Source organism: Panthera onca, chromosome A1 (genome assembly GCF_046562875.1).
Source record: "Panthera onca isolate mPanOnc1 chromosome A1, mPanOnc1 haplotype 2, whole genome shotgun sequence".
NCBI classification, from domain to species: Eukaryota; Metazoa; Chordata; class Mammalia; order Carnivora; family Felidae; genus Panthera; species Panthera onca.
Window position 1 is genome coordinate 29,323,700 of NC_138339.1, and position 21,096 is coordinate 29,344,795.

General features: G+C 41.8%; 1 protein-coding gene across 2 annotated transcripts in view; it reads left to right on the plus strand.

Annotated features, from left to right (window-relative positions):
- Positions 1–21,096, plus strand: part of SLC1A3 (solute carrier family 1 member 3) — an 81,015-nt gene that overhangs the window by 9,344 nt on the left and 50,575 nt on the right. The window contains exon 3 of one of the 2 annotated variants that reach the window (XM_060634500.3): positions 11,251–11,388. In XM_060634500.3, coding sequence (XP_060490483.2) covers positions 11,251–11,388 — 138 coding nt within the window. Of the gene's footprint in view, positions 1–11,250; positions 11,389–11,795; positions 11,864–21,096 lie in introns of those variants that run through there. The other variant, XM_060634501.3, reaches the window with a different exon arrangement.

Genomic DNA, 21,096 nt, shown 5'->3' on the forward strand with positions numbered 1-21,096 from the left:
CAGCAGAGCTATGAAGAGCCTGCGGTATCTGGAAAAGGCAACTGGAATGAAAGCAGTCTTTTCCAAGTTGTACATTCCAGGTGTTAGAGTACTTGATATTTATTTATGGAACACTGGGGTGCTATCATTCATCAACTATTTGGTCTGGCAGCTAGGTGAGCTGTATCATTGCTACGAGATGAGGAAACGCACAGAGCACTTCAGGGCACAGAGTTTAGCCATTGTGCTCACCAAGTATAAAAATTAAGCGTTTTAGGTCAAGCTTCAGTGCTGTCAATGTTGCCCAGAGCTTACTCCCTAACCCAAGAATATTTCCATCACTATGCCCAATCAAGAGAGGTCCTGGAGTGGTTTTGAAAACAAAAAGAGAAGAACAAAACCCCCAAGACTAGATAAAGGAAGATATTCCCTTTGAATTAAGACAAGCGGGGGAAAAGGCACTCCTTTTTCATTCTGTGTATCATATCAAAGATTCAAAGGTAAATTAAGGAGCAGCTAGTTAAAAGGCACACTTAAGTTTTGAATTTCAAGACTGAGTTTCTGTCTCCAGAAGGGACAACTCCATTCTTCTTGTACCCAAAGAGACTTCTCCAGTTCTCCAACAATGATTCCAGGCCATAAACTGCTTCTGCTTCCCAGAGAGAAAACAATGGGCTATTAGCGAAAGATTTTCTATTCAGAATCTTGTAAGATGAAGCTCATTTGTCCCTAATGAGAGTAGAAATGGACAATTGCTGCCCTTCACATACTGAAAAGAAGGCCCCTGCCTTTAGACACATTGCATCCCTTGAAATTTCATCTTTAAAGCAAGTAAGGCAAAACCCCAGGGATATACGTGTGCTTGCTGGCACCTTCAGCTTGTTGATGAATGTGAAGGTAAAGGCATCAAAAAGAAAACTGTGAGTCTTTTAACAGACTGCCTATGACCAAAGTTATCTTTTTGTTTATTTATTTACTTTTGTCTCCTCGAATTTGCTTTTTTAAGGCAAATGACATAGTCATATAAAAAAGCCAAGATTCAGTGAACTTTGTAAATTCTGACACTGCGATGCTTCACACAGTATGTTGGATGATGAAAGAGTATGATGTGAAAGAGCTTTACACAGTATGATGGATGTTACCTTTGTCTGGTAGTTTCCAACGTGACTTTGCCGCTTTGGTGTACTTGTAACTCCAAGGGCTAATGCGTTGAAGCAAACATGATCCTATAATGGTGGAGTTCAAAGTTTTTTCAGATTCACTTCCTTGTCTCCAGGAAAAAAAGAACTGTTGGGTCAGAAAGTGATCCACTCACTAGAAATCTGAACGCAACTAGCGACTTTCCTCTCCATGGCCCAGATGAAGTACACTCACTGTTAGAGCAAATTAGAGCAAGGTTGAGGAGAAACCAACCCAGACCCAAAGTGAATTTTTAGAAACATCCAGGCATCCAGCAGAAATGATGTGGTTTAGAATTCAGTCAAAAAAAATTTTTTAAGTCTTATTTTTATTTATTTAAGCAATCTGTACGCCCAACATGGGACTCGAACTCATGATTGCAAGTTCAAGAGTCGCATGCCCTTCCAACTGAGCCAGCCAGGTGCCCTGAATTCAGTCAGATTTAAAGATAAAAAATGTGAGCCAAATTTTTTGCTTATGTATTTTGTTATTTTACTTATGAAATACACTTACATTGCCCAAAATAAAAAATTACAAAAGGATATAAATACCTTGCTATCAGTTTCTTGTGTGCCTTTAGAATTATGAGTATAAAAATAAATACATATCCCGTTTTGTTTTTTTTTTTTGGCTTTTGTATACAAATGCTGGCATAGATTATATAGTCTGCTTTATACCTTACTTATTGACTTTACAATATGCCTTGGACATCATTCCTTATTAGCACAAAAAGAACCTCCTCATTCTCTCTTGGGGGCGCACTCTATGCATGTACCCTCATTTATTGAAGCCAATTCCTAATTGATGGCCACTTAGATTGTTTCCAACTTTTAGATATTTGTTAAATGGTATAAAGAATAATCCTGTACAAAAGTGATTTCCCCCAGGTATAGTGTATCTGTGGGGTATATGCCCAGAATTCAAATTGCATTCATGGTTTCTATTTACTCATAACTATTTTATTTTTTACCAGAAAGGAAAGCAACGGGTGTTAATGATTTTAGTGGGATATTTTTTCAACGAGCATGAGGTGGACATTTAAAAGATCTGTAGGATTATTTGTAAGTTTAGTTAGCATTTCGCATAGCCTATGTCAGTGCGCTTTTAGGAAGAAAGCACCAGGCTTTTCAGAGCTCCTCAGGTTCTTCTGATACGGTTGTCTGCCAGAGTTGTATGCCGTGTGGACTTGGGTCTGCGTTAGTTACCCAGAGCTGGTTGTCTGGGCTCCGCTGGCAGAACAAGGCTGGAGCAGGTATTTCCACCTCCAGCAACAGGAAATACCAAAGGACAAAAGACTGAACCAAGCCAGGGGACCAACTCTCTGAAGGATGTGGAAACAGAGGGGTGGGGGAGGGTCGAAAGGTTGCCTCAAACCCAGTAGCTTCTCACCAGGAAATGCCTGGAAGTTTGGGGTGAAACGGAAGACCAAGACCAGCAGACCTCTTGGGCAGGTAAATTCACCATTATGCCCTTGCCCTTCTTGTTAAAAATAAACTAATGGGACTTTATGTCCACCAGCTTCGGCAGGTTTGCACGAGACGGACTCACGACTTCTCCGGCTTGGGCTACACGCTAGCCAAGTTCTAAAATAGAAACTTTTATTTGATCTTTAAGAATTATTTATTGTCTACCTGCCGCAATAACTGTAATGGCCAAGTTGACAAAGCATTTTTTGATGTATTAAAAAATGCTGTCATATGCATTATCCAGGACGTTGGAATTCGTTAGAAGAAACGAGATGAATTCATAGTAAAGCAGTTAAGATTTATAATGCTTTTGGTTTACATGGTTCTTGTAAAATCAGAACCTTTAGGCGAGAATATTAAAGGTCACGAGAATTTTATTTTTTTATTATTTTTTTAATGTTTGTTTTTGACAGAGAGAGAGAGACAGAGCACGAGTGGGGGAGGGGCAGAGAGAGAGGGAGACACAGAATCCGAAACAGGCTCCAGGCTGTGAGCTGTCAGCACAGAGCCCGACATGGGGCTTGAACTTACAGACTGCGAGGTCATGACCTGAGCCGAAGTCAGATGCTCAGCTGACTGGGCCACCCAGACACCCCAAGAGGATTTTAGATATTGCCTTTTCTGACCTATCCCTCCCGTTTTGTGACAAAAAAAAAAAAAAAAAAAAAAAAAAAAAAGAGGTCCAAAGAGATTATATGATTTGAAGATGTGGGCTGTGGAAATAGGCAGGCCTAAGTTTCAAACCCCATTCTGCCAACATCAGTTACTGGTCATGTCGCCTGGAACAAGTGGCTTACTCTTTCTCGGGTTCAGTCTCCACATCTGTAAGATGGTGCTATTAAATCCTGTAGCTTTGATATGAAGATTAAATCTTTAAAGTACCGACTGACATAATTTGCTGGCAGCATCAGGCCCAGAACCTCATCCCAGATTCTCAGTCCATGAACTTTCTACCGCCTCACACCCACTGTCTTTTATATTCAAAAAAACAAGCCTTGTGAGAGAAACAGGAATCAGGAGCTATGGCTCCTAGTTTGTGAATCTAAAAACCTAAGCCATAGGGGCACCTGGGTGGCTCAGTCGGTTGGGTGTCCGACTTCAGCTCAGGTCATGATCTTGCGGTCCATGAGTTCAAGCCCCGCATCGGGCTCTGTGCTGACAGCTCAGAGCCTGGAGCCTGTTTCAGATTCTGTGTCTCCCTCTCTCTCAGACCCTCCCCCGTTCATGCTCTGTCTCTCTCTGTCTCAAAAATAAATAAACGTTAAAAAAAAAAAAAATTAAAAAAAAAAAAAAAACTTAAGCCATATGAGAAATCGTAGCTCCGTTGAGATCCAGTTCCACAGGTCACGACAGAGTAATCACAGTTTGGAGGAGAGGATGTTCCTGAGGGTAGGCTTCTCTGCTCACAGAATGCAGTGGGGAATGGCATTTGCTGCAAAGCACAGAGCGAAGCGATTCCTCCATTCAGAAATGTGTTCAACACGGTTCAACGCGAGCCAGGCCCAGCGCTGCTGGGCACTGGTCATCTGAAAGAGAATTAACTCATGCTCTTTGTTTATTCGTTCATCAATATACTGAGCACCTACTGTGTGCCAGGAACTGTTTTCAGGGGCTTGATATATATCAGTAAACAAACATACAGCAGGAAAACCAATCTTGATCTCTCCGAACTTATATTCTAGGAGGCAGAGACAACAATGAACAACAAGCATAATAAGTTAGAAAATTATACTGTGTTTTGGAAGGTAATAAGAACTACTGAAACAAATTAAGGCGGCTGAGGGAGAAATTCAGGGTCGGTTCCAATAAGAAGATGACATTTGCACTAAGTCTGGAAGCAAACCTTGGAATCTCTGAGAAGAGCATTCCAGGCAGAAAGAAGAGCCAGCACCAGGGCCAGAAAGTGGGATCATGTCCGAGGTGGTGGAGTGACAACAAGGAGGCAAATGTTCTCGTTCTGGCTAAAGATCTGCAGGCGACGCTTATTCTGGATGGGGGTTTGAATGTCCTCTGACTGGTTTGCAGTGTCAATGTTAGAAGAGCTAGTTAGCTCATCCTGGGTGGGCATTTGGTGGTATTCATATGGTGGCCTCAGAATATAAAGTCTTCCTCTAAAATCGGTGCCACTGTTACTTTTAGATACCCTTTTGTTATCTGAGCTCTTTGGGGACATCATATCTTCTTCTGAAGAATTTAGTATTGTGAGTAGTAATTCTAGAAAGCTGTGGTCTGCCAATCTGTTCATGACAGTTTGGAAACAGGGTAGAAACTCGAGTAAAATTTTACTATTTCAAACTGCAACATTTACCAAAAGGTAAATTGGGTGAATTGCTCCGAATTTTACTTCAACTTGTGCCACGTTTTTCTACTCTTAAATATTTTCTGGCTTAATATTTTCTGTAATTTTATCAGATTAAATATGGACCCAATTCTTTAAAACAGGTCTTTAGCTTTTAACGTGCTGTGCGTGTTTGGCCTTCAAAAGGAAGCCTGTGGTGGTGTTCTTTCTGAGGCTCTAGTGTGGACCTTGTGTCTTTAGAAAAGTGAAGTGGTATTTAATCTTCCAAAGAAGTGTTTGTTGTATAGGCTCTCTAGGGGAAACAGTGAACCCCTGAAGAAGTCACTTCTTGAGCTTTCTGTGTTAGAAGAAAGTATTTAAATAAAAATGCATCTTGGTTTATAGCATTCAACCAGCACTGTTAATTTTGATCACCTTAAACATTCCAGTTAAGATATTCCCTAGATTCCAGAAATCTTGTAAAATACCAAAACAGGAATGCTAGAAGACTCTTGACTGAGAATGAGCAATCTGAATTGAATTGTGACATCTGTGTTTTCTTTAATGTCACCAAGATGCAGATTGCAAAGTTTCCTTCAGCTGTAACAAACCCTTGGGAAGTTATTCTGATTTTTATGGTTATTTTTGCAGAGTAATCAATAATAAAGAATCTATTCTTTTGCATTAAAGGTCTGGAGGCCATAAAGGTTTTGATTAGCTCTGGGAACATCAATCAATGGGCTTCAAGTAAGACAGAGTCCTCAGCTCTGTAAAGGCAGCGAGCGGCTTTACCCAAGTGAAGAAAACCACCCCCCCCCCCCCCTTGCTACCTCTAATTGGTCAGAAGGGCAGAGAGTAGAGGGCTCTGAGAAGTCTGTTCTTCAGGATGTGAGGATGGTTCAGGGAAGGCTTTTTATCGTTGCTGGGCTGTGTAATCAGAAACCTGAACTGCTTACCCAAAAAAGCATCTTCACGTTCAGAGCATTTCCTCTGTATTTGACACTGAGAGCTGGCTGACCTTATCACACTGGCCTCACCTCTAATATTGCCCAGCAGAGCAAAAGCTGAAGAAAAATGTCTTCTGTTTATTTATTCAACAAATGAACTGCAAAAAGCTAGATGTTGACTTCATTAAGCAAAATCAACAAAACCTTTGCCCAACTTAGGCTCTATCTCAGTTAAACTAACTCAAAATGGAATGAAAAGATAGGCAAAATATTGTGTACTAACTTAGGCTCTTTGAATTAGTACCATGACTGTTGAGAGGCCATGAGTACAGCATAGTAAGTAAGAGTCTGGGCTTGGAGCTGAACAGCGTGGGTATGAAGTCCACCTCAGCCATCCCCCTGACATTGGGGAAGCGGCTTGACTGCTCCCTGCATTGACCGTGGCCCCAACCTCTACTAGCTGTGAGGTTTCGGCAGTTTACCTACCCTCTCGATGACTCCAGGTCTTCAGGAGAAGTGAAGTGTAGGCTCTACTAGTCCTGGCTTCCATGGTCCTGTGAGGCAGTGTGCTTGGAGGGCTTGGCATCTTGCATGTACCCAATGACTGCTGGCTGTCGTCATTAAGCGTTGGGACCCTGAAGCATGTTTTCATTTAATGTCCTCTCCAGCTTTGTTACTGATGGTTTCCAAGGATTAAAATGTGTGCGGTGGGGCAAAAGAGGCAAGCTATTTTAATTAAAAGTTTTATATAAGTTTAGTTAAATCATTCCAAAGAAAGGGATTCAGTGTCACCATTTTAAACAGTGACTTAGCACTATGGTAACCATATTGTAAAGGGACCTGTGAAGGGTTCCAACGTGTACTGGGTGCTTCTGGGACATTTCTAGCAGATCCGAGATTATTACTCAAGTGCTTCTAGAGTTTAGGGATTAGAGCTGCTGAAGACCCGGGAGCCAGGGTCTGTCCTCAGGCCTTGGCTACAAGGGTATATCTGTGTTTGAGAGGCATTAAAGTGTAGTAGAAAGAGAAGTGGGTTTTCTTTAGAATTCCCAAATCAATCACTTACTAACTCTGTAGACTTGAGCAAGTTCACTAGCTTTGAGCATCAGTGTATTCATTTTTGAAAATAGACATGATCATATCTACCCTCATAAAGTTGTGATGAGGATCATGCCACCTTGATTGAGCCCATTAAGGGTTCAATCAGTATTGCCCCTCCCAACATAACCTCTTCTTTCCTAGGAGTAGAAATGGCTCACTTGGTAAACCCTGAGATAGTAAACATACCAAAACATAGTCAGGGGCATCACTGACTCAAAGAGTATTTGCAGTGTGCTATCCCTCTAAACAACCCTTCTCTTCAAAGCTTTTGACCTGAAGCTATCCCTTTTCAACATATAAATGGTGACTCCTGTGTGCTTTCCCCCTATAAAGAAGAACTTTTAGAAAATGTGGGTTCCGTATTAGAGAATGCAAAGAAACTGAGACATTCTAGAGGAGCTGATGTCAGAACTACACTTCCAAGCAAGATCAGCTTATTGACTAGAAAAGCCTTTTGAGACTTTGCCTCCTGGCTGTTTTTCTGCTGCTCTGTTAGGCATGTATCTCCCTGGTAGACTGGAGTTAAGAGATGTCATCCGCCCACTGCCCAGGACTCACTCACTGAGCTGGCTTACTTTCCCTCCTAGCACCTAGATGAAAATTGGTGGCACTGAGTAAATGTGGGATTTGATGGGGGAAAAGGGGAGGAGGTACATGGAACTCCCAAGGAGAGAGTGTCTGGATACAGCTGGTGTGGCTGTAAGAGAGAATATAGTCAGGTTGGCAAGAGTTAGACTTTGGGAAATGGGGTCTAATGCACATAGGTTTAGAAAGAATAATCCCTTCCTTCATCTACACTGGCTTGTGTCTACCTGTATCGTTGATAGAGCAGCTGCTCTACCGGTTTTTTCCTAAATGATAAATAATGTAAATTTCTTAAACAACTTAATAATTTAATTAATAAATAACTTTCGGACTAGCCAGGATCCTACCCATCTATGGAAATATTGTTGTTTTTGAGTTAATGCATTTCTTTTTTTTTTTTAATTTTTTTTTTTAACGTTTATTTATTTTTGAGACAGGGAGAGACAGAGCATGAATGGGGGAGGGGCAGAGAGAGAGGGAGACACAGAATCGGAAACAGGCTCCAGGCTCTGAGCCATCAGCCCAGAGCCTGACGCGGGGCTGGAACTCACGGACCTCGAGATTGTGACCTGAGCTGAAGTCGGACGCTTAACCGACTGAGCCACCCAGGCGCCCCGAGTTAATGCATTTCTAATAACAAACAGCCAACTTAGAAGTGAAACTTGTAAAACCAAGTCTGGTCTTGTCATTTGGGAGATGTCTAAAATTCCTAATAGCTTGATATGGTCAAATTCCAGGTGACCAAAATGAGTATCTTGTGTTTATTGCACCCATTTTATGTTATAATTGAATGACAAATGTTTAAATGTGTTTTAAAAAAAGATCAGAAAACAATCAATTCCAGTGAAATTACATTTGATTGGAAGTAAAGTAAGATTTATAAATATTTATTTATTTACTTATTATAAGATGAAGCACTTATTTCAGTGTGATTTGGCCTTTATATGAACAAGCAGGAAAGCACCAGATATTACCAGAGCCTTTTTATAATTCCTATGTGCTGGTGAGGATACTGTGTTGAATAATGCACACCAAAAATTGGAACTAAATGCCTTACCTCAAACCAAGTTCCAGGAAGATTAAAGGTTCAATATTTTCAAACAAAGCAAGCGACCAGTCAAAGAAGGAAAAAGGAATTAAATATTTATCAAATTTGGGAGGAGGGAAATTAAAGTTTATAACTCTCGAAAAAATGACCTAATAAAAAAGGTATGTGGACCATATTTTATAAAAATGCAAAATACCTGTATATTTTAGAGTATTAGAAAAATAGTTATAGCAAATATGTTACACATAGGCAAAGGATAATTATCTTTATTATGTAAAGAATTTATATCAGATACATACACACACACACAACACACACACATGCACACATAAATTCTTAAACTACTAGAATTTTTAAATGCTTGGAGAAAATACAATTAGGAGAAATGGTCAACATCATTAGATATTAAGTAAATTGAAAGGAAATAAAAAATACATACTATATACTCATCACACTCACAAATGTTATTTGTTTTAATAGTTGTTATGATAATTCTCCCCATATAGATAATATTAAAGCCTTCTCATCCACTAACGGAACATTAAACTGTTGGGCCAACCCACTAGAAAAACAATTTGATAACATGAATCAAGGTAGTGATATTCTTTAATGCACTGGTTTCCTTTCTCTAAACTACACTAAAAAATATTTCTAGTTATAAAACAGCCTTCATATATTTATCATAGTGCTCTTCATAAAAGCAAAAAAATGCTAACCAACCTAACTGTTCAACAACAAAGGAAGTATTAAGTAAATTATGGTACAATCATTAGATCTGGTATCATGAACCCTAAAAGTGATGCTTATGATAACTACATATGGAAAAGTATATTCTGTGTGATTTCCATATATTTAACTCTGTGTGAGAACATTCTGGAAAGAAACTCACAGAAGCACCAACAGCGCTTGTCTTTGCTCTATTGGAGACGTAGGAAGTACGTGTGAAGGTCACAAATGTGAGCTCTGAGTCCGAATGCCTGGGTTTAAATCCCAGCTCTGTCACTTGAGTAACTTTTTGACTTTGATACTGAGTGGCTATTGGAGTCCAGCAAGTTTGAAGTTCACCATAATTAGATTTCCCCATCAGTACACTGGTGGTAAAATAGTACCTACCTCCAGGGGTTTTTGTGAGGATTAAATATAATAACGCAAGTAAAGCACTGACAATGGCTGGCATGTGGTAAGAGCTCGGTAAGCATTAGCTATTTGCTATTTAAGTGAGAGAATCAATAGAGGCAGGCTTCTGCCTTTTCTTTTGCGTATCTTCCAAATCACCTTTTTCTGTCTTGAACATATTACTGTTACATTGGGAGAAAAGCAATAACTATTTTCCTAAAGGCCCTGAAAACTGGATCAGCCAGATTTTCTAGTCACGTAGATTCAGACTCTTAATTGCAGTATCACAGTATATAATCAAAGAATGGATACTTCACAGTTGCTGAGACCCAAGAAATGAAATTAGGGTTGCTGTAATACTTGAAATGAACTTTGTGTCTCATTTCCTAAGAGAAGGAGCCCATTTCATAAGAAGTTAGGATGAGCCTGTTTCCTTAAAGGACTGCTTGCTTCCTTTGGAAAAACGTAGGTTCACCCAGTGTTCTCTCCCCCTACACCGACCTCCAGCTTCTAGATAACTCAGTATTTCTCTATAAGGCACATGTTTTAGTAACAGCAGGGCAAAAATTTAGAAAATATTTACAATAATGGAATAAATAAATTTTCCTGGACAAGGAAAGTAAATTCGGGAGAGGCGGGGGGGAGTACATTGATTCAGTAGGTCTGTTGATTTCCAAACACTTCGAAAGCTACTGTGTGTAATTCAATTTACATTTTACAATTTACTGTGTACAATTTACAAAATACAATTTACTGTGTGTAATTCAATTTACATATAAAGTTATTTTTAAAATATATTTTAAAGTCCCAGGAGCAGAAGGAAAATGAAGGGGAAAATTGCTTTCTCTTTCTCTTATTCCCCACCCCCCCCCCCCCCCCCCCGCCCCGTTAGTGTTCAGGGAAAATTTTTGGAAAAAGGTCTCTGCTCATTTTGGAGTCTTCTCTTGCCGGCAAGTAACAAGTCTGTACAATACAGTTGCCAAGGCAATATCGAGACCATGTAGACAGAAAGCATGGTGTACAGACAGGGAGGTGATGGAAATGGATTAACAATGTGAGCAAGAGGAATTTTTTTAATTGGAAAAAAATAAAATCATACTGCCCTTTAATAAGTGCTTGTGCTAGCCGTCCTAATATCCGTTGTTACCAAGGAAATTCATTATAGTAAGAGGGTTTTTTTCTACATTGCCTTGTTCATGGATACATGATTTGTCTCCCAGTTATGCCCCTATCTTTGTAACTCTGTACCGAGCCACGTCAAACTTGGTTCTACTGCATTTAAGTTAGACAAAGACATTTTTCATTTGCTAAAGCCAGAGACGTTTTTTCTTTAAGTCCTACTCGAAGCCCTGGATTCAGCCAGACCCTGGCAGACGGAAGAAACAGGCACACCCCTTGCTCCTAAAGCAGCACCAATATTTGCTGCTTAAATAAATGTACTCTCGTCAGACAGGAGTGACCACCAGCCAAATACTTCTTCATTCTCCTAGGACTGTTACTTCAGTTTTTAAAAGGGCTCAAGTTTTCTCCATCTTTTCTTTCCCCCTTCAGGTACAATCCTGGGATTTACCCTCCGACCATACAAAATGAGCTACCGAGAAGTCAAGTACTTCTCTTTCCCTGGGGAACTTCTGATGAGGATGTTACAGATGCTGGTGTTACCACTTATAATCTCCAGTCTTGTCACAGGTACCATATGCAGTGTTGTTTTTTTGTTCATTTGTTTGTCTGTTTGTTTGTTTTTTAAGTGTGCTTATTGCAAAAGATCGCTTAGAAAAGCAAATGCTTTAGGTTTCTGCTGGATGCATGCTCTGTTCTAGAAAAAAAAAAAGTCCCTTCAAAAATGATGGAAAGGAGGCTTTAGTAATGCATGAATGATTATAACTCTCGTATTTTACCAATCACAAGAGGAAACGGATTTAAACAACCACGTAATCTAGTCTGCCTCACTACAAAAGAGGCACCCTGCTAAACCCTACACAACCAGCCTTCTCTGACCACAGCGATATAGTTGACAACAGCGTACAACAGGTCTGTTTTCTCACCCTCTTATCCCACCCAGATAACATCTGGTTGGACAGCCTATTAGCTATTGATGCAAGAATGCTTGTTCTCAGAGCCACCAGGACTTGAGCGGGAGCCTTCTTGGAAGCCTCATCAAGAGGTAATACCCACAACGCACTCACCAATTCTGCTGCCACCAACACTTTATCTTTTCCTGGTGAACCCGCATGATTTCATTTCCTTCTCCAGTTGTCCCCCACCCCCGTTACCTATGAGGCTGGTGGGAGAATGGGGAGGGGGCAGGGGATTTCCCCATCTGGATATTTTTGTCAGCTGACACTTGGATTCTCGAGGAGTGGAAGCTTTGCAGGGTAGGATCTATTTTCTGTGACAGTAAGATAACAATCGACTCCTCCATGGGAAATGCTTCAAGACTCATTTGTACACGTGACTGGCGAATACAAATGGAGCCAAAAAGAAAAAAAAAAAAAAAGGTTACTATACATTCCTTCCTGCCCACTCTTCTCTTTCCCCACAGCACACCTCTGACATGAAGAAAGAATGTCCATAGACACCGTCCCAGCAGGATGGTTTCTAGGTTTGTAGCTAAAGCCCAGAACTCAGGTATTACTGACCCTGTTCTCTTCTCCACCCGTGGCTCACTGTCCCTCCATGGGTACATCTCTCCACCTCTATGTGAGCTGGCTCCAAGCATCTTTCCCCTCCCAGGGAGTCCTCAAGGATATTTATAATCTCTTCTCAAGATCTCTGTGTAGTAAGAATTTCATAGCACAACTCAAAAGTCATAGGGCAAGATTCTGACTGCTGCATGCCTGCGAGGGCTGGCCTAACTTGGACAGGAACTATATCAGCTCTTCCCCCAATGCCTTGCGGATCTCTACTGGCTTCCACTTGTTCAGGTCTTTAAACAAGTGATTGCATGTACAGGAGGCTCCCATTGGAGGGTGAACTGCCCATAAAGCAATCATGTAGGCAGGATGATTGGGATGCTTGTTTCTGAAACAACCTGGTCCATTGCTGACCAGGGGGTAATCGTAGCAGTCCCAATTCTTATCACCAAAGCTAGATTCATGCTGACAGGACCTTACATTCTCATTTTATTATCCACGTGTTGACATTTTTCTGCGAAGCAAGTTCTTGCAGTAGCTCTTAGAGGACAGAACTCACATGCGCCATTTTATTCAGTGGGCAAGTGTCCCTCTTCATCATCCCTACTGGCCAGTGTCTGACTTGAGTCCCTACAGTCTTCCTGGATGCAAACTTGAGGGGTTCTGGATTCCTTTATACTGTCTTTCAGTATAGTATCTAAGTCCCAGTATCTAAATATTGGGACCAGTATTTAGAGGTTTCTGCTTTCTGATATCTGTGCTGAAAACCCACATGTTACCCTTCCAAGAGGAAAGCCCTCATTTGGCCCAATTAGAGAAAATATTATTTCCCTTAATAGCGATCTTGCTCGACAATTACCTCCAAGTGGAATTTCCTGATATTTCTAATACTTAGTACGTCAGCTTCGTTGAAGGAATACAAGCTGTCACTGAATAATTGTGCAGGAAAAAAAACCATGATGCAGTCTTTTTGCATGGTTAAAAAGAAATTTGTGGGAAAACCTTGGAAAAACTAGCAACATTTATAATATTGAAAGGAATTATAAGCTGCAAGCAACCAATATAAAATAAACTTTTAAAATGTAACCTACTTGTACGTTGGGGATGCTGCCGCTTGGGACCAGTAAGAGAGTCTCAGCCCTTTTCCAGGACTATGTTAAGGCAAAGGATATATGGGCACTGGGTGGCTCAGTTGTTTGCGCATCCGAGTTTTGATTTCAGTTCAGGTCGTCATCCCAGGGTCTTGGGATCAAGCCACGGTGAGTGTGGAGACTGCTTGAGATTCTCTCCCCGCCCTCCCCCCTACCTCGTCCTTCTCCCCAATGTGTGTACTCTCTCTCTCTCTCTCTCTCAAAAAAGAGAAAAAAAGGGTGGGGGGATATAATTTAGTTTGCCAAAGATCTTTGTAAGGTATTAATCTCAAAGATTAATTTCCAAGCTACATAATATTTTGGATACTTATGATCAATTACAATGAACGATTGATTCAATAAGACTTTCCTTTAGGGTTTTAAATACGGTGATTCCAAACCAAAAAGGGGGCAGGGGGTATGACCCATTGGGAATGAGGAGGAAGAGGAGCCTCTACAAATTACATACATCCCTGGAGGACCCCTGTGTGTGTTGGGAGAAGCTCCTGGAGAATGTGTTGTCTAGGGAGGAAACAGAGTCAGGTCCATTATTTTAGAATGGAAAGGCATATTCAAATGCCTCCTGTGGCCAAGCAGGTGATGATTATATATGAAGCTGCCCTTTCAGGGTACTTTTTATTTTCTTTCTATGATAGACAGAAATATCTTGTGTGTGTGACAGGGGAAGTAACAGGGACAAGTGTGATGACGAGTGGAAAGTGATCCAGCTGCACAATCAGATAGACAATGGGAGGCAAGGAGACTGTGGTGACCTGAAAAGTATCCACTTCAGCCGATTGTTGCTCTGTGTCAACAAAGGCCAAATCTTCTGATTTTTTTAAGAGGGTCCAGAAATCTAAAAAAACTTAAGAACCTCCTAATTTTTCAATGTTGATACAATTCACAGAACAAAACACTGCAAGCCAAACAAAGCTCCTCTGCAGGCCAAGTCCAACTCTTGGGCTACCAATATAAGAACTCAGGTGTGAATGTTGGTGTCATTCATTGTAAGAAATGCACTGCTGAGCTGGGGCACCCATAGAGCTCTCACTGGGTTTCCCTTATGGCCTTATTCAAGTGTTGACAGTTCACGCCAGAGCTCGAGTCAGTGTGCTGTCACAAAACATCACATTTATTGACGCTTAAACAAATAGCTATTGGAAAACCTGTCCTCTCCATCTTCTGTGTCACAATTGTGCTGATCTTTCCTGCACCTGATAGGAACACCAGAATAAGAACTCGGGGGTGATGCTCCCACAGAAAGTATTTCCCAATGGGAAAATGTTTGACAGACTTAATGTTTTTAAGTCAACAAGTCCCAGGGTCTTGACAGACAGAGATAGAAATGCATGAAGCCCTTACTACATGTGTTGGATTAGGTATTCTGTTTTAGAAGACTCTGTGCATTTTATTGTGCTAAAGGCACATTTAAACTCAGAAATCTAGGGGTGGCTGGATGGCTCAGTCAGTTAAGTGTCTGACTTCAGCTCAGGTCATGATCTCACAGCTTGTGAGTTTGAACCCCACATTGGGCTCTGTGCTGACAGCCTGCTTCAGATTCTGTGTCTCCCTCTCTCTCTCTGCCCCTTCCTCTCTCTCTCTCTCTCTCTCCCCCTCAGAAATAAATAGACATCAAAAAAAATTAAATTCCAAAATCTAAGTTAGGTTTTCGTATTTGAAACATTTGTGTTTGTGAATTGTGGCTCTAAAGCTCCCATAAACCATGCTCTCCTTTCCCAAATTCGAAATTCCAATCGTTCCAAATATCCTTGGTGTGTATTAGCAATTCCAGAAGCTGCCAGAGAGAAGCTGGGAGCGAGCCTAATGGCTAGATTTGTACTCAAGTACCTGTGTTTTTGAAGAGGAAGAGTAAGTCTGTGCCAACACACCACACAATAAAATGGGGGGTTGGCACCAATTTCTATTGATTTGGTCAGCAGAGACAGCCAAACTAGATATTTCATGCCAGAAATATGAGTTGGTTTGGCTGCCTTAGCCTGATTAAATTCACTAGATAATAATTAAACTCCATTTCAGGTTGTACTTTGTAGACATAACTATCAGACACCTAGTGCTTTCTTCTTTTCTCATCTCTTCTTTTCCTCCTCAATCACTTACCTCGGAGGGAATCTTTTGTGTCTCCAGTTTTCTGGAAGCCGGGAGCACCACTTGACCAACGATCTCTGTGAGTTGGGTAAGAGTGTAAGTAAAGGGGAGTGGTAGGGGAATGTCAACAACAGTAGCAGCAGGGTCTGGGGCCTGGGGTAGGACACCCTGGATTTGAGATTATAAAACAGGTGAAGTTTATCTTTTCTCACTCATTCGTCCATTAATAGCTATTTTTTGAGTTCTTGCTATGTCAGACACTGAGCTAGGCACAAGAGATACATGAATACAAAGATATCGTCCCCAAGAGGATATATGTTGGGTGGAGAGGGAGAGCTTCCCTGCATCTCTTAAATCACACAATATACGTAAGCAAATCCTAATTCCAACTGTAAGGGGGTAAGGCTGGTCCTCTGTTAGGTGACCTCTTGTTAGGTGGCCACAGGCTGCACTCTGAGCCACCAGTTTGCTGCAGCTGATACAACGCCTGACCCAAACCCAGCCCGTATTAGCAAAGGGTTGGCTCCAGGTCACTGTCCGTACTTAGTCACGTGACATCTGGAGCACTGGGTGCAATTCTGGGAGTGGAATAACAAGGGAGGGCAGCCAGGGCAACGAGAAAGACATTTGACTGCTTTTAGGAACATGATTCCAAATCTGATATTTCAAGTCATGGCATCTCCATCCCAAAGTTACATGGGTCCCACTCCTATTCTCATTTACTTAGAATGTTCTTGAAATCCACGTGCGTACTTTTCTTCCAATGTTTCTAATCATTACAGAAAGTGGAAACCTGTTACTAGTCTAGTGAAGGAGATAATAAATTACAATGTAATAAAGTTCTGGATTGCTTCTGTGCCTGCCAAAGGTCTTGGGAGCCTGAGATCTGTGCTCTCATTGTTTAAAAAGGTGTGTGTTTTGGAGTGGGGGGGGGCGGGTGTTAATGAGGTGTTAAATGCATTTTAGCACCACAATAAGACTTGTCTTTCCTGTAACACAAAGACTAAGAGAGAATTGAAAGAATGACTTTCTCACTATGTGATTTAATATTAATTAAGGAGGGGTTTCTATCCTACCAGAACAAATAAATACCACTGTATTTATCCCACTTTGGAAAACACTGCTTCGGTCCGTCTAGCCTCACAGTATCTCCTCCAATTTATTGTCTACCTTCTGCCTAGACATTCCCAAGGACAAGGGGTGCCTGGGTGGCTCAGTTGGGTAAGCATCCGACTTCGGCTCAGGTCATGATCTCACAGTTTGTGAGTTTGAGCCCCGTGTCGGGCTCTGTGCTGACAGCTCAGAGCCGGAGGCCTGCTTTGGATTCTGTGTCTCCTTCTTTCTCTGCCCCCTCCCGACTTATGCTCTGTCTCTCAAAAATAAATACATGTAAAAAAAATTTCTTTTAACTTTCCCAAGGACAAAAGATCTTTGGAACCCATTCGTCCTTGGAAAACTAACAATTCTTTTTGTATGCAAAATCAAACTTTTTTTTTTTTTTTTTTTTTTTTGAGAAAGAGAGAGAGTGCAAGCAGGGAGAGGGGCAGAGGGAGACAGAGAGAGGGAGAATGAGAATCCTAAGCAGACTCCATGCTCAACATGGAGCCTGACGCAGACTCAATCGCACGACCCTGGAATCATGACCTGACCTCAAATCAAGAGTTAAGAATTGGACATTCAACCGACTGAGCTACCCAGTCACCGCCCCCCCCCCCTCCAAACAAATAGTTTTAAATCCAGAAAAACAAAACATCACCTGCCTGCTTGTAATTCCTCATCTGTGTGATAAGCTCTGTGACATAACTCTGTCACATATTCCTTAGGCAGCATCCTTCCAAATCTGTTGACCAATGTATTTGGTGGAACATGGGACTTAACTATAGTTAAGGCCAAGAAGCTGCCATCACCAGCAAAGGACTCTTTTGCCTGAGAGAATAAAAGAACGATAAATGTACCTCAAAGTATATCCTTTCGGTTTCAGACAAATGGCAGGTACAATAAGAATAACCTAAAGTTTTATCATTTCTTTGAACGTGAGAGGGCAAAAACTGAGCTAGACAATGCTTAATCAGTTACTTGGGCATATGAAGGGTTTGTCAAGGGCTTGCAAAAATGAAAGCCAAAATGACTTAAGAAAAATTCAACATTTTGGGGCGCCTGGGTGGCTCAGTCGGTTAAGCGCCTGACTTCGGCTCAGGTCATGATCTCGCGGTCCGTGAGTTTGAGCCCCTCGTCGGGCTCTGTGCTGACAGCTCAGAGCCTGGAGCCTGTTTCAGATCCTGTGTCTCCCTCCCTCTGACCCTCCCCCGTTCATGCTTTGTGTTTCTCTGTCTCAAAAATACATAAACGTTAAAAAAAAATTTTTTTTTTTAAAAGAAAAATTCAACATTTTAAACTATTGATTGTCATGGCTCTGGGTATAGATGATGCCTGTTTGAAATACCCCAGGCATTAATGTATGAGAAAAGGGACTGTAGATGTCTCCCTTTTTCCCCACGCGTACATTTTGTGGAAGAAACAAAAGTGTCTGTCTTGGGTGGGGAGGAGGTTCTTGGGGCCTCCCTTTCATTCTCTGTAAAATGAAGGTGATAACAGTACCTATGTCATGGGTACCTATGTTGTGAGCATTTACGCCTGGCACATAGCATGTGCTCAATTAGTGGAAGCTTTTGGCAGTAATAGCATCAGTGAGAGCTGTTCTGGTGGTCTGCTTTGTATAAATCAAAATTCTAGGGCAAGAAGAGACAGTTTCAGTCAGAGGCAGGTAACTAAGCCTCCAGATTGCACATGTCTCATGTGTGATCCTTCCAGCCATCACTTTCCTATTAAAGGTAAATTGAAGAGGGGCACGTGGGTGGCTCAGTCAGTTAGGCGTCTGACTTCGGGCTCAGGTTATGATGTCACCTCTTTTGAGTTCAAACCCTGCATCAGGCTCTGTGCTGACAGCTCAGAGCCTAGAGCCTGCTTCGGATTCTGTGTCTCCTTCTCTCTCTGATCCTCCCCCACTCACACTTTGTCTCTCTCTCCCAAAAATAAACATTAAAAAAATATTAAAAATAAATAAATAAATAAAGGTAAATGGAAGAAACCATGAAGTTAATCGAGTAACAACATGGGAGCCAGAGAGAATTCCTTCCTCACCGCTGGAGGGGATTACTTTCTGCCCTGCAGCATGGGATGTGATTACCTTATCACAGCTGCATAATTCTAAATATTTTCATTGGTTATACAACTCTCCATCCCAGTCTTTCCTGAGACACTGGGGCCCAGTGTGTGGCACTCTGGAATCCACAGGGCAGCGAATTCCACACACAGTAAGCAGAGCTTTTCCTGCAAACTAGACCTTTAGACAAACTGAGTCTCTGTCTCAACACGTGAAAAGTCTTTGTGGTGGCCTTGAAACAAGCCAGCCAGAAAGAAGCTTCAGCCCAGCTCATCTGAAGCCAATAGGCTGGTCCTGCTTTATTTTCTGTCTAGAGCTGCTTAGAAACATTGGAAAGTAGGCAAGTAATGTCCATCTAGAAAAGAAAGTGGTAGAGTAAAATGGGAAGACCCATCCATGGGGTAGAGATCACCTGGCCTAAAGATACCAAAATGAAGACGACAAGGCCCCTGACTTCAAGAAGTTCAAAGTCTGGTTGGGAGATAGACTTGTGACTGCAATATGAGGAGGCAGTGGTGACCCAGGCAGGATGAGCCCAAAGTATGCAGGGAGCAATGGGAGCATCCCTGTTCCAGACTCTCCGGTGTTCCAGAAACGAGTGCTCCCTAGCAGGAAACCAGTGCTCCCTGGCAGGAAACAACTGTCAGCCGGAGAGAAGGAGCATTTGTTAATTGTTGCTCCTCATTGTTTTCCTCACACCTGACTCTTGCACCATTAAATACAGTAAGAGCCAGGGGTGGGGCCCTGTGGGTTTCCCAGTAAAAATCACCCCCTGGGAATGTGGCCTTACAGATGGGAAGTCTGAGAGAAGAGTCTCCTGACAGGGTTTTGACCAGAAAAACTTTCCCTTTCAGAGGGGAGCCATTCAGCTTACAGGAGGCGAGCCAGGAGACCTGAAGCTGTCCTAGCTGGAAGGCAGGCAGAGGGGACACCATACAGCCTGGCACCCAGGGCGGGAATCCCCCCTCCACACCTCCAGAAGGTGGCTGTCAGCTGCCACCTGAACATTCCACTCTCAGATGGTCCAAACTGTTGAGCTAAAATCTGTCTCCTGTGAGGTCTGCCCACTAGTCCTAATTGTGCCACATGGAAAAAGGAAGGATGAGAGTTCTTCCAGTCAAAAGACCCCTAAACACAGGCCAAGTGTCCCAATTCTTCACCACTCTGGTTGCCCTCCCTTGGACCCCACCCACTCCCAGACTTGAACTCAGTGCTCCACATGTCATATGACTGGGTAGGGACAGGGACATGGACCTAACCCTCTGATCATACTGGCTGGGTTTTGTTCAGCTGTTGTATCAAACTATTGGCCCAGAAGAGTTCAGCCTGTGATCACCTAACCCCTCAGAAATGAATGCCTGTGAAAATATGTTTGTGGTAAAAATGGAACAGTTCTTGAGCTGAAAGATCAGAGGCCACAGGCTCAAAGCTCTGTGTCAGATGCAACTTTCCAGAAGGCTTGGGTCTGCATGAGGTGGGAGCTCTTATCTATAAATTGCAGCATTTTCAACTTAACCTGTGGTTTTGATCAGTTCTGTGTTGTAGGAAATTTTTGAAAGTCTCTTTTAAAAAAAATTAAAAAGAAGGAAATTTTAAAAGCTTCCTTTAAAATTGAACCATTCTCTAAGAAAAATAAGATTTTTCCCCCTTATATTACCAATCTAATGATTTCCTCAAACCACTGTAGAACTACAGATCTGTGGGAGGCGTTGGGAATAGATGTTTTTCTTCTGTTCATGCGATCAATAATAGCTTCCAAGAGAGTAAGTTACCAGATAAATGCTGACTGGAGATTTATGGTCAAGGACTGGAAGTCATGGGTGGGGGCTGGGGGCAGGGGTGTGTCCACAGCGACATGCCATCTTATGCACCTCTCACTTCTGCAGTTCACATTCTGAGAGTCTGTACTGTCCCATCCAGGTTAATTACACTACACGGGATGTAGTCCCCTGGCCATCACCCACCCCTACCCTCCCCCCAGATTCTTCAATTAATTGGTCTGAAACGGGGCTTGAGAATTGATGTTTTTCTATAGTGCTCCAGGTGATTTTACTGGGCACCCAGGGTTGAGGACCACCGCTTTACAGTTTTTCTAGAATCGTTCTTTGCAGGTATGACCACTGAGGCTATACCTTATTAGTTCAGATACCCCATCTTCCAGGAAGCTCTTTCTGGTTTTTCCCTCACCCCTACTAATGCATGCTCCCAAAGGCATTATTTATTCATTATTCCATTTATTTATTCATTTATTCCATTATTCATTCATTATTTATTCCATATGATTTTAGTTAAACTCATTTAAATAAAATGAATGCTTACCATTTGTATGAGCAAAACAATATAGAAATATACAGAGCAAAACATG